The 14400-nt window shown below is 50.0% G+C and overlaps 1 protein-coding gene across 1 annotated transcript in view; it reads right to left on the reverse strand.

Moving 5' to 3' along the window:
* LOC134528614 (nephrin-like) overlaps positions 1–14400 on the reverse strand; it is a 78126-nt gene that overhangs the window by 18204 nt on the left and 45522 nt on the right. The window contains exon 6 of the mRNA XM_063362365.1: positions 14167–14312. Coding sequence (XP_063218435.1) covers positions 14167–14312 — 146 coding nt within the window. The remainder of the gene's footprint in view (positions 1–14166; positions 14313–14400) is intronic.

Here is a 14400-nt window from a genome sequence, read left to right on the forward strand (position 1 = left end):
TTCCTCCACCTGCACACACTCTCTCTAGCTCTGGCCCTCTTCATCCACCTACACACTCTCTCTCTCTAGCTCTGGCCCTCTTCATCCACCTACACACTCTCCCTCTCTAGCTCTGGCCCTCCTTCCTCCACCTGCACACTCTCCCTCTCTAGCTCTGGCCATCTCTTCCTCCACCTGCACACACTCTCTCTAGCTCTGGCCCTCTTCATCCACCTACACACTCTCCCTCTCTAGCTCTGGCCCTCCTTCCTCCACCTGCACACTCTCTCCCTCTCTAGCTCTGGCCATCTCTTCCTCCACCTGCACACACTCTCTCTAGCTCTGGCCCTCTTCATCCACCTACACACTCTCCCTCTCTAGCTCTGGCCCTCCTTCCTCCACCTGCACACTCTCCCTCTCTAGCTCTGGCCATCTCTTCCTCCACCTGCACACTCTCTCTCTAGCTCTGGCCCTCTTCATCCACCTACACACTCTCCCTCTCTAGCTCTGGCCCTCCTTCCTCCACCTGCACACTCTCCCTCTCTAGCTCTGGCCATCTCTTCCTCCACCTGCACACTCTCTCTCTAGCTCTGGCCATCTCTTCCTCCACCTGCACACTCTCCCTCTCTAGCTCTGACCCTCCTTCCTCCACCTGCACACTCTCCCTCTCTAGCTCTGGCCATCTCTTCCTCCACCTGCACACACTCTCTCTAGCTCTGGCCCTCTTCATCCACCTACACACTCTCCCTCTCTAGCTCTGGCCCTCCTTCCTCCACCTGCACACTCTCCCTCTCTAGCTCTGGCCATCTCTTCCTCCACCTGCACACTCTCTCTCTAGCTCTGGCCCTCTCTTCATCCACCTGCACACTCTCTCTCTAGCTCTGGCCCTCTCTTCATCCACCTACACACTCTCCCTCTCTAGCTCTGACCCTCCTTCCTCCACCTGCACACTCTCCCTCTCTAGCTCTGGCCCTCTCTTCATCCACCTACACACTCTCCCTCTCTAGCTCTGACCCTCCTTCCTCCACCTGCACACTCTCCCTCTCTAGCTCTGGCCCTCTCTTCATCCACCTGCACACTCTCTCTCTAGCTCTGGCCCTCTCTTCATCCACCTACACACTCTCCCTCTCTAGCTCTGACCCTCCTTCCTCCACCTGCACACTCTCCCTCTCTAGCTCTGGCCCTCTCTTCATCCACCTACACACTCTCCCTCTCTAGCTCTGACCCTCCTTCCTCCACCTGCACACTCTCCCTCTCTAGCTCTGGCCCTCTCTTCATCCACCTACACACTATCCCTCTCTAGCTCTGGCCCTCACTTCCTCCACCTGCACACTCTCTCTCTAGCTCTGGCCCTCTCTTCATCCACCTACACACTATCCCTCTCTAGCTCTGGCCCTCACTTCCTCCACCTGCACACTCTCTCCCCAGCTCTGGCCCTCTCTTCCTCCACCTGCACACTCTCTCCCCAGCTCTGGCCCTCTCTTCCTCCACCTTCACACACTCTCCCTCTCTAGCTCTGGCCCTCCTTCCTCCACCTGCACACTCTCTCCCCAGCTCTGGCCCTCACTTCCTCCACCTGCACACTCTCTCCCCAGCTCTGGCCCTCTCTTCCTCCACCTTCACACACTCTCCCTCTCTAGCTCTGGCCCTCACTTCCTCCACCTGCACACTATCTCCCCAGCTCTGGCCCTCTCTTCCTCCACCTGCACACTCTCTCCCCAGCTCTGGCCCTCTCTTCCTCCACCTTCACACACTCTCCCTCTCTAGCTCTGGCCCTCTCTTCCTCCATCTGCACACTATCTCCCCAGCTCTGGCCCTCTCTTCCTCCACCTGCACACTCTCTCCCCAGCTCTGGCCCTCTCTTCCTCCACCTTCACACACTCTCCCTCTCTAGCTCTAGCCCTCTCTTGCTCCACCTGCACACTCTCCCTCTCTAGCTCTGGCCATCTCTATCTCCACCTGCACACTATCTCCCCAGCTCTGGCCCTCTCTTCCTCCACCTGCACACTCTCTCCCCAGCTCTGGCCCTCTCTTCCTCCACCTTCACACACTCTCCCTCTCTAGCTCTGGCCCTCTCTTCCTCCACCTGCACACTCTCTCCCCAGCTCTGGCCCTCTCTTCCTCCACCTGCACACTCTCTCCCCAGCTCTGGCCCTCACTTCCTCCACCTGCACACTATCTCCCCAGCTCTGGCCCTCTCTTCCTCCACCTGCACACTCTCTCCCCAGCTCTGGCCCTCTCTTCCTCCACCTTCACAAACTCTCCCTCTCTAGCTCTGGCCCTCCTTCCTCCACCTGCACACTCTCTCCCCAGCTCTGGCCCTCTCTTCCTCCACCTGCACACTCTCTCCCCAGCTCTGGCCCTCTCTTCCTCCACCTTCACACACTCTCCCTCTCTAGCTCTAGCCCTCTCTTCCTCCACCTGCACACTCTCTCTCTAGCTCTGGCCCTCTCTTCATCCACCTACACACTATCCCTCTCTAGCTCTGGCCCTCCTTCCTCCACCTGCACACTCTCTCCCGTGCTCTGGCCCTCTCTTCCTCCACCTGCACACTCTCTCCCCAGCTCTGGCCCTCTCTTCCTCCACCTGCACACTCTCTCCCCAGCTCTGGCCCTCTCTTCCTCCACCTGCACACTCTCTCCCCAGCTCTGGCCCTCTCTTCCTCCACCTGCACACTCTCTCCCCAGCTCTGGCCTCTCTTCCTCCACCTTCACACACTATCCCTCTAGCTCTGGCCCTCTCTTCCTCCACCTGGACACTCTCTCTTGCTCTGGCTCAATCTTCCTCCTCCTGCACACTCTCTCTCGCTCTTGCCCTCTCTACCTACACCTGCACACTCTCTCCCTCTCTAGCTCTGGCACTCTCTTCCTCCCCCAGCACACTCTCTCCCTCTCTTGCTCTGTCTCTCTCTTCCTCCTCCTGCACACTCTCTCTCTAGCTCTGGCCCTCTCTTCATCCACCTACACACTATCCCTCTCTAGCTCTGGCCCTCCTTCCTCCACCTGCACACTCTCTCCCCAGCTCTGGCCCTCTCTTCCTCCACCTGCACACTCTCTCCCCAGCTCTGGCCCTCTCTTCCTCCACCTGCACTCTCTCTCCCCAGCTCTGGCCCTCTCTTCCTCCACCTGCACACTCTCTCCCCAGCTCTGGCCCTCTCTTCCTCCACCTGCACACTCTCTCCCCAGCTCTGGCCCTCTCTTCCTCCACCTGCACACTCTCTCCCCAGCTCTGGCCCTCTCTTCCTCCACCTTCACACACTCTCCCTCTAGCTCTGGCCCTCTCTTCCTCCACCTGGACACTCTCTCTTGCTCTGGCTCAATCTTCCTCCTCCTGCACACTCTCTCTCGCTCTGGCCCTCTCTACCTACACCTGCACACTCTCTCCCTCTCTAGCTCTGGCACTCTCTTCCTCCCCCAGCACACTCTCTCCCTCTCTTGCTCTGTCTCTCTCTTCCTCCTCCTGCACACTCTCTCTCTAGCTCTGGCCCTCTCTTCCTCTGCACACTCTCTCTCTAGCTCTGGCCCTCTCTTCATCCACCTACACACTATCCCTCTCTAGCTCTGGCCCTCCTTCCTCCACCTGCACACTCTCTCCCCAGCTCTGGCCCTCTCTTCCTCCACCTGCACACTCTCTCCCCAGCTCTGGCCCTCTCTTCCTCCACCTGCACACTCTCTCCCCAGCTCTGGCCCTCTCTTCCTCCACCTGCACACTCTCTCCCCAGCTCTGGCCCTCTCTTCCTCCACCTTCACACTCTCTCCCCAGCTCTGGCCCTCTCTTCCTCCACCTTCACACACTCTCCCTCTCTAGCTCTAGCCCTCTCGACCTCCACCTGCACACTCTCTCTCTAGCTCTGGCCCTCTCTTCATCCACCTACACACTATCCCTCTCTAGCTCTGGCCCTCCTTCCTCCACCTGTACACTCTCTCCCCAGCTCTGGCCCTCTCTTCCTCCACCTGCACACTCTCTCCCCAGCTCTGGCCCTCTCTTCCTCCACCTGCACACTCTCTCCCCAGCTCTGGCCCTCTCTTCCTCCACCTGCACACTCTCTCCCCAGCTCTGGCCCTCTCTTCCTCCACCTTCACACACTCTCCCTCTAGCTCTGGCCCTCTCTTCCTCCACCTGGACACTCTCTCTTGCTCTGGCTCAATCTTCCTCCTCCTGCACACTCTCTCTCGCTCTGGCCCTCTCTACCTACACCTGCACACTCTCTCCCTCTCTAGCTCTGGCACTCTCTTCCTCCCCCAGCACACTCTCTCCCTCTCTTGCTCTGTCTCTCTCTTCCTCCTCCTGCACACTCTCTCTCTAGCTCTGGCCCTCTCTTCCTCTGCACACTCTCTCTCTAGCTCTGGCCCTCTCTTCATCCACCTACACACTATCCCTCTCTAGCTCTGGCCCTCCTTCCTCCACCTGCACACTCTCTCCCGAGCTCTGGCCCTCTCTTCCTCCACCTGCACACTCTCTCCCCAGCTCTGGCCCTCTCTTCCTCTACCTGCACACTCTCTCCCCAGCTCTGGCCCTCTCTTCCTCCACCTGCACACTCTCTCCCCAGCTCTGGCCCTCTCTTCCTCCACCTTCACACACTCTCCCTCTAGCTCTGGCCCTCTCTTCCTCCACCTGGACACTCTCTCTTGCTCTGGCTCAATCTTCCTCCACCTGGACACTCTCTCTTGCTCTGTCTCTCTCTTCCTCCTCCTGCACACTCTCTCTCTAGCTCGGGCCCTCTCTTCCTACACCTGCACACTCTCTCCCTCTCTTGCTCTGGCTCTCTCTTCCTCCTCCAGCACACTCTCTCTCTAGCTCTGGCCCTATCTTCCTACACCTGCACACTCTCTCCCTCTCTTGCTCTGGCTCTCTCTTCCTCCACCTGCACACTCTCTCTAGGTCTGGCCCTCTCTTCCTACACCTGCACACTCTCTCCCTCTCTTGCTCTGGCTCTCTCTTCCTCCACCTGCACACTCTCTCTAGGTCTGGCCCTCTCTTCCTACACCTGCACACTCTCTCCCTCTCTAGCTCTGGCCCTCTCTTCCTACACCTGCACACTCTCTCCCTCTCTTGCTCTGGCCCTCTCTTCCACCACCTGTACACTCTCTCTCTCTAGCTCTGGCCCTCTCTTCCTCCACCTGCACACACTCTCTAGCTCTGGCCATCTCTTCCTCCACCTGCACACTCTCTCTCCAGCTCTGGCTCTCTCTCCTCTCCACCTGCACACTCTCTCTAGTCCTAGCTCTCTCTTCCTTCACATGCACACACTCTCCTCAGCTCTGGCTCTCTCTTCCTACACCTGCATACACTCTCACTCTCTCTAGCTCTGGCCCTTTCTTCCTCCACCTGCACACTCTCTTTAGCTATGGCTTTCTCTTCTTCCACCTGTACACTCTCCTTAGCTCTGGCCCTCTCTTCCTCCACCTGCCCACACTCTCCTCAGCTCTGGCCCTCTCTTCCTCCACCTGCACACACTCTATAGCTCTCTATCTCTCTACATCCTGCACACTCTCTCTCTAGCTCTGCCCCTTCTTCCTCCACCTGCACACACTCTCTCTCTAGCCCTGGATCTCTCTACATCCTGCACACTCTCTCTTTGAGTGTTGGGTAACAACCGGAGCTGTCCTGAAGCTCGCAAAAACCTTTCCCTCTCTTGACTCAAACCACTTGTTTCCCGTCCTCATCATAACAAGACAGATGGAAAGTTACATTTAACAAAGCCTTTTCCATGTGCCTAAATACTTGCGTTTGTGAAGCAACGGGATTTTCTTAACCTCACATGTAATTAATTAACCGTCCAAACGTTCCCATGTGCAGTAACGCGGGCATACCAGAGTCCCTGCTGTGTTTGCGAACAGCTTGGCTCATTAATTACAGCGACCTTGAAATCAGAAAATGTCGCGAAGCAATAGTTTTCAAGTGAAGTAACAAAGATACTTTCTGCTTGGTACAAAATTTTCTCGTTTTGAATGGCTACAGTATTTTTGTTACGTCATACTTTTAAACGAGGAGTTTTTACAACTTAAAAAAATACTTCGAGAAATTACATGGAAGCAAGTATTCGGCTATGTGAAAGAGGCTTTGTGGGGTGCAGGCTTCCAAGAACAAGGCGCCTCTCTTCGTGTGCTGGGGGTTGTGGGACGATATAATTGTATCCCCTTGGAAAGGGTACCTTTCATATTTTTGGTGGCGGTAGTGCAGCTGGGTATAAACTGGAAAGGTACCCTTTCAGATTTCTTCAAATGTTTCAGTTTTAATGCAAATATGCACTGGAAAGGTATCCCCTCGTTAAGGGTACCTTTCAGGATTTTCTGTACAATGACAGCAGAAAATAAGCTGGAAAGGTACCCTTTCCGATTTCTTAAAATGCATATTATTTTCTGCTTTAAAATCCTGAAAGTTATCCCCTCTAGAAACATATCCAAAAATGGCTGCCAGACAAGTAATGTATTGATAAAAGCATCTAGTTCCTCAGTTTCATACTAGGTAGCGCTGGTAGGGAGTGTCCACATAATATCTAACCTAACCTAACCTCTATTAAATGTTATAGGGAGCTAATAAAATAACATTTATCAAATGTAAAATTGTAGATAAGGTCTTTTTACTGATGTGTTTAATTCATGACATTCTTTCTTCTGGCCTGTATCGATACATCACTTGTCTGGCAGCCATTTTGGGATATGTTTCCAGAAGGGATAACTTTCAGGATTTTAAAGCAGAAAATAATATGCATTTTAAGAAATCGGAAAGGGTACCATTCCAGCTTATTTTCTGCTGTAATTGTACAGAAAATCCTGAAAGGTACCCTTAACGAGGGGATACCTTTCCAGTGCATATTTGCATTAAAACTGAATCAGTTTAAGAAATCGGAAAGGGTACCTTTCCAGTTCCTACCCAGCTGCCCTACCGCCGCCACCAAAGGTATGAAAGATACCCTTTCCGAGGGGGTACAGTTCAGCCCCCCCCCCCCCCCTGGGTTGTCGGCGCCGTGAACGCCTACTCTCCGCGCTCGCTGGAGGGTTGTGGGTTCGATCCCAGCAACCCGGCTTCACTGGGCCTCGAGCGCCTGGTAGTTCTGCAGGCAGTTCCGAGCCCGCAGCAACCTCCAAGCCCGCTGCAACCTCCAAGCCCGCTGCAACCTCCAAGTCCGCAGCAACCTCCAAGCCCGCTGCAACCTCCAAGCCCGCTGCAACCTCCAAGCCCGCTGCAACCTCCAAGCCCGCTGCAACCTCCAAGCCCGCTGCAACCTCCAAGCCCGCTGCAACCTCCAAGCCCGCTGCAACCTCCAAGCCCGCTGCAACCTCCAAGCCCGCTGCAACCTCCAAGCCCGCTGCAACCTCCAAGCCCGCTGCAACCTCCAAGTCCGTCGTCAGAAGTCTCTGTGCAGCGAGGGAGGCCTGAACGTTCGTGTGGGATTAGGCGACGCCATTTTTTATTTCTCCTTATCGACGTGATAACGTCTTATAAATCGACGAACGCCGGCTGCAAGACACGAAAAAAATTGTCACGTTCCGCCTGAGCCGAGTGTGCGAGAACCGGCCAACCACCGTGAGAGAAAATCTTCTATAATATCAAACAGGTTAAGACAGTCTTTTTAACTAATTGTTCTTGATTATATTTAAACAAATTATTTAAATTAAATTTGCAGGAACTGTAAATAATATTTGAAAATTAAAAAGTATGCAATTTTTCATTAATGTTTTCTTATGACATTATCACGTAAAATTATCGTCCGTAAACCGATTTTACAGACAACCCCCTTTTTTTTATATCTATTTATAATAGTGACTACTTCTTTAAATTTTTTGGCTTGTAAAGGAATAAATCACATCTTCCAGACCTTCTATACCTTGTTGGAACCACATATTTACTAAGAGGCTCTAGTCTTTAAGGGCCACGAGGAAACATCTTATAATTTCACGCGGGAAACTACAACTGTCATTATTATCACACCAGTTCACAAGTTTTTGAATTCGAAAAGTAGAAACATATATCTAATTCCTGTGCCATGTCAACCCAAAAAAAATTATAGCACGTAAGCTTCATCGCAGGTGGTATCATAATACTTGAGATTGCAAAAATGCCAAGGCCTAGTCCCCCTTGTGGAGCTCCTGCAAGTGAACATGAAGAGCGTGCCTGGGTTCTTCCTGGACAGCGGCTCAATGCACGATGGTTATTGTTCACGTTAATCGGACCAGCTCAAATGAAACGCTGTCTTTGAAAATTCAACATGGGGGAGTAGAAACCTGAAAGATGTTACCATTTGTTCCAAACGTTTTTTATGTTCCAATAAATTATTTATCGTTTAGTATTTAAAATTGTACTTTGCTAGGGCAGATATCGTGCATTAAAAGATTTTCAAGACCGTAACCCGATGTATAATATTGCCAGTATTGTTACAGTTGTAGTCATTTCCAAAAATCTAATTAAATATTAAACGCTAGTGACTCTAAAGAGTAAGCTATTTTTAGCATCCCCCAAGTAAAAATTCAGACACTGTTAAAATAATATACTTTGTTTTGACGAAGCCATTTTTTGAATATTTATACATGTCTTTAAATTTGATAAAAAAAAACAATTTGGTGGATTTCGTTTCCTATTCCTGCCCATTTAAGCATCGTTTACCAACCGTCCATATAGCCCAAATAGGCTGAACGCTATATATACCTTTACAGGGAAATTTTGAAAGTAGGGAGTTGAAGATAGTACTGTTTAGCATGTATTGACGTATAGTGTTGCATGCGTAGTCCCGCGGCACAAGTATCTATCCTCCAGACACGGTTCTGGGAGTGTGGCGCGCTCCCCGGCACGTGATCAGACCGAGCAGAGACGCGCGGACGGGGTCATCGGCGGGTCGACCGGTCTGGCCGGAGGAAGTTCCGGGGGAGGTCAGCTCCGGGAGGGACTCCGGAGTTCATTAGTGGCCGGGCGGGGGCAATGTAGCCCCTCCCCCACCCCCCCTGCACCCCACAGCGCGGCCACGCACCGCGCCCGGCGGTAATCCACTCTAACGAGACCGCTATCGCTCGCAATCAGTTCGGAGAAGAGCCCTTGTCCCCCCCCTTCAACAAGCTCGCAGGGGAACGAGTGAGGCGAAGACGTCCGAGCATCACCGACCACAACCTACCCCCTCCCCCCTCACCCCTTCTCCCGGGCGCTGCCGGCAGCGACAGTTCCAATAGCTGAGCTGTCCGCACGTGTGCCAGCAACACACTCGTATCACTCATTCAGACACTCGGTTGAAAAAAAAGTTTTCGATAAAAAGGGGGGGTTGTCTGTAAAGTCGGTTTACGGAAGATAATTTTAAGTGATAACGTCATAAGAAAACAGTGATGAAAAATTGCATACTTTTTAATTTTCAAATATGATTTACAGTTTTTACAAATTTTAATTTAAATAATTTGTTTGAATATAATCACGAACAATTAGTTATGGAAATAAACTGAAATCAAATCAATGTCAATAAATTGTTTATTTGAAATGACGAGATTGGACAAACGAATCAAAATTTTTTAATTGATGATTTTAAAAAGCCCGCCTTAACCTGTTTTGATATTATAGAAGATTTTCTCGTACGGTGGTTGGACGGTTCTTGCACGCTCGGCTCAGACGGAACGTGACAATTAATCATGCTTTTTCGTGCGTGCAGCTGGCGTTCATCGATTTATAAGACAAACTGCGCACCAGCCGGCACTTGCTTTTTTTATATATGAGATGACAACTGACGTCTTAAGATATCAACAGAATCTTCCGGTCTAAATTGTATTCCGGCGGCCTCTAAATTAATCTTTAGTCCCTCTTTTTTTAACTGGTATATCCAAGTAACAGCAATGATCGTTAAAAAAATAGTTCACCGCTATCTACCCCATTAGACACTACTTAATTATTAAATAGTAATTTAAAAACAGATAAAACGTATTTAAATTCTGATTGCCAACGTAGGAAAAAAATTACCAGGCAACTGGCAACAATGTAGAGAATACGGTGTTGTTACTGTACAAACAAAATAGACCATTAAACTTAACTTAATGCAGGGGATGACGTTGCCCAATTAATGTTTATAAACTTCCGACCACAATTCGAGAAGATGTATTACCAAAATTACTTTCATCAAATCAAAAGAGTTTTCCTTTATTAAAAAAAACTCATATTCTCTTTTAAGTCATACGCCAGCTTATGTTTTCCTGTCTAATTTCGAGTGAGAAATCTCCACTACGCATTTTTTTTACCAGGAGTTGAGAGCACTCTGTGATATATATTATTGTTTCAGGACAACTCGAGGAGTGTTTGATAGAAACGAAGTATTTGTGTTTAGCTTCAGTCCTCTACTCTTGAGACGGGTATTCCCGAAGTGAGTTCTGGTGCGTATGATCAAACTCTCGAGGGGCGAGGTGTAACTACTTGTTCTTGGAAGGAATCCGGCAGTTGCTGCATTCCTGGTGCGTTCGCAGAAAGGAGAGGCGTTATTGACCCCCTCCCTCTTCCCCGTCCACCAAAGAGGCACAAAAAATTCAAGACGGGCATTCCGCAGTTCGCCCGAACGAACCGTCGAGTCGGAAGGATCAATTAAACTGGCCGTTATCGGGAGCAGTTGTCGAGGAAAGTGGCGCAACTATTCCCCGAGTGATGGCCTGAGGGGAAACTCGCAAGATGTCAAAGGCACGCGACTTGGAATTGTAGTCAGCAGTCCAATCCTATTGGTCCATGTAGCGAGTGGCATACCTCTCTGCCGGGAACATTCCACTGTCCATTATAATTTGGATCCTGTACAGTGTGGCATATCTATCAACCGAGAACATTCCACTGTCCTTTTTTTGATCCTGTAGTGTGTGGCACATCTCTCTGCCGAGAACACTTCACTTTCCAGTATTTTTGGTTCCTGTAGCTGGTGGCATACCTCTATACCGAGAACATTCCACTGTCCAGTCTTTTTGGCTCCTCTTGTGAGTGGCATACCTTTCTGCCGGGAACATCCCAGAGTCCATTATTTTTTTGTATCCTGTGCAGAGTGGCATACCTCTCTACCGAGAACATTCCACTGTCCATTTTTTTGGTTCCTGTAGCGCGTGGCATACCTCTATACCGAAAACATTCCACTGTCCATTTTTTTTTTGTTCTTGCAGCGAGTGGCATATATATATATATATATATATATATATATATATATATATCTCGAACGGGCAACATTTAGCTCCTGGTTGTCTTGCACCGTCGTGACTCAAGCAGTTTATTTTTTTTTCTTTCAATTGTTAAACTGCAAAGTGTTGGCTTGGATCCTACTGACCTGACTCTGTGAGCGACCCTGCTCTGGTCATGGTGTTGCGCGGCGGTACCTTCAAGCCTGTGTGTGTCTGTGCCGAGCATGGACGCACAGCGCGCGAGGTCTCTCTTCCCTCAGGCCTCTGCTACGAGTTGAGCACACGTGGACGTACATCCCGCATGAGCCGGTGAGTGTCTCTAAGAGACTAGGGCTCTGTGTCACTGTGTCCACTTGCCTTCTCACAGCATGAGTGAGGAATAAAGACACTCCCTTGACGACACTTACTGGATTACAGGACGACAAATATTCCTTAAGTGTTGTACCTATTTTACACATGGATCCGTTCTAAACACCGAAAAATTGTCAGGATACTCTTTTGGAAATAACTCCAGTATGGAAAAAATAAGTATCAGAAATGAGAAAACTTAAAATATATGTTATAGCAGGGTGCGATATCACCTTAGTAAACAGCCAGCAGAGTCCTTCGAGTACTTGTACATACATGTACATTAGGTTCACACCTCAAGTTTACATCTATGCTCCCCCAGGCAGGTAATCCCATTTGGGCATAATCCTGGTTAGGAGAAAGATGGGACTTTTACATGCCAGACACTGTTACCAGAGTCTAACATGGGTTCCTAGAACCGGGAAATAGATTCGCCATTTCCAATCGCGGCATGTTACTGGAGAGCGCCCGTCTAGGTCGAGAGGTTGAGGAGACCCATCCCACCTTCGGCCCCACCGAAACACCCCCAGCTCCGCCGTCCACCCCCAGACCTCCAACAGAGCCAGCCCCCTCTGAGGGATCTGAGTAGCAACGACACGGAACCATACCTCTCACATCCCTGGGACCCCTCGGTCACCCAGTTACTCATTATCCAGCTGAGGCCTATCCAACCTCTACTAGCTCAGCAGGCTAGTACCCGAGCTTAAGTAGCTCAACACTTCCACTCGTCAGCAGGGCGGGGACCCTTCGGAGTGTTCTTCAAGCATAGGAGGACCACTACCACCACGTTTCCTACTCCAATTCTGATCCTGAGCCATTAGAGGAAATCTCAGCAGGGAACTATCACAGTAAAGGATCAGTCCCATGGCACCCTTCATCTTCAGGTATAGTGCTTTCCCAGGCAGCCTCATAGCGGGAGAGCACCCCCTAATCCGGACTTGGATGTCCTTGGGTACTTCAATAACAGCATATCCCCCGCCCGAAGGTTACAGCTTTGCCAGAGCCCGGGTGCCCGGACAGGGAGCGAAACCCCGCCACGCTACCGCCCTTCGCTATTCCATATGCATCCTGGATTCTTCACGTTGAATCCAATGCTTTGAGACACCACCTAGGGTTTGGGGGTCTAAAACCCCCCGGTGGACTTTCTGCAGGAGCAAGTCGTAGTCACCTACCCACAGTTTACTAGTCCACCAGAATTCCCGTTCCGACATACCGAGGAAGTCTGAGGAGTGGGCACCCTCGGAATTTCCCATATTTGTTTAAACACTAGCGCCACGAGAAGGTTGCCGTAAGCGGGAGAGGCTAGTACTTGTACATACAGTTGGCATTGAAAAAAAAATGCAGCTATGTACATTTCTTTAATAGATTTTTCAATTGGGCCTTGCAGTGTCTAGTAGCTCGGACGCCGGAAAACGGCAAGGTTATTTTGTAATCACATTAGTTTCATTCATCGACAGGTTTAAACTAAGTTAAATGATACGTTGTCAGCCATTTACGAGAGTAAATATTCTGATATGTGATTGCTTTTTCTAATTTTATGAAATTAACGTCACTTTAATTAAAATATAAAATGATATGCTGGGGTTGAGCTAATATATCGTACTTGTATCTTGTACGGGGATGGATGGAAGTTAGTAGAGAATGTGTGGCATTTAGTAAATCAATATTAAATATTTACATGAAATACTGCTTTACTTTAATACCTCTTGACAGTGTTATTTTAATTAAATAAAAAAAAATACTGATAATAATGTGAGCTAGTCTTTCAGTACTCGCCATCTAACCTATCGTATCACAAACTATTTATCAACACAACACATATTTTAATTCAACAATTATAAAATTATTGAATTTTAATGTTACACATTATTATTTCACAAGGTACATATTTATTATAAAGGCAACATGGCAATGCGTCGCACTTTTAAAGACTACTATTGGTGGAACGAGCAAGTAAATAGCGGTGTCCCCTTTACATTTCTATCTTTCCCTTTCTCCTCCTTTCTCTCTCTCTCTCTCTCCAATGTCTGCGCTCGCCGACACACTGCAGCAAAAGGCCAACTGCAGGCCGCACAGAAAGATTGAACGGTCTGTGCTTCTCCCTACTTCGTGTTACATATTATCATCGCATTCATGAAATTATTGCTACCAAATACCGTATACCGAAAGTTATAATGTCACACACCAAAAAAAAAAACCCACTAAGGTTGGGTTAGCATCAGAGCCTCGCTATTACCCTCCCCCCGCTATACCTTTCCTCCGCGAATTGTCATCAAACCCTCCGACCTTCTGGAGGATTCTACAGGTTTCCCAGAGCCCGCCGCTTGAAGTGACGTAACTAGGACGCCATTGTTCTGGAAGCTTCGGGTGTCAAGTCGACCCTTCCAGAAGGAAGGGGGCTGAGGGGTATAGAAAGGCGACGCCAGCCGCCGAGGCAGTAAAGTGAGAGGACGAGTGACCCGTGACAGAGGTGCGAGGTATGACACGTGCAGTAGGTAGAGCCACTGTCATGTCAAGCTCCAGTGAGGAGCGTTGACTGTGGACTAAATTAAAGAGTGTCTAATATTTTATTAGACATTTTAAGTGTTGTAATTTAACTAACGACGTAAAAAGTATTTATTTGCAACCTGATCTCCCACTCGTAGCAGTGGGAGGACGCGCGGAGTGTAGGAGTGGAGGAAGTGCCAGCCACACAGGTGTAGGAGAGGCTGCCCCTCACCTCGCCTCGCCGCAGCTTGCGGGAGTCGCGCCACCAGGTGACGACGGCGGGGGGTCTGGAGCCCAGCACCTCGCAGGACAGCGACACCTGCACTCCCGCCACCAGCTCCGCCGGCCTCTGCAGCAGTCGCGCGCTCAGCGGCCGCACTGCGCAGGCAACAACACCCAGTACAGCTCTCTCTGCAGCAGGCTACAACACCCAGTACAGCTCTATCACTCTGCAGCAGGCTACAAC

Source organism: Bacillus rossius, chromosome 1, assembly GCF_032445375.1.
Source record: "Bacillus rossius redtenbacheri isolate Brsri chromosome 1, Brsri_v3, whole genome shotgun sequence".
NCBI classification, from domain to species: Eukaryota; Metazoa; Arthropoda; class Insecta; order Phasmatodea; family Bacillidae; genus Bacillus; species Bacillus rossius.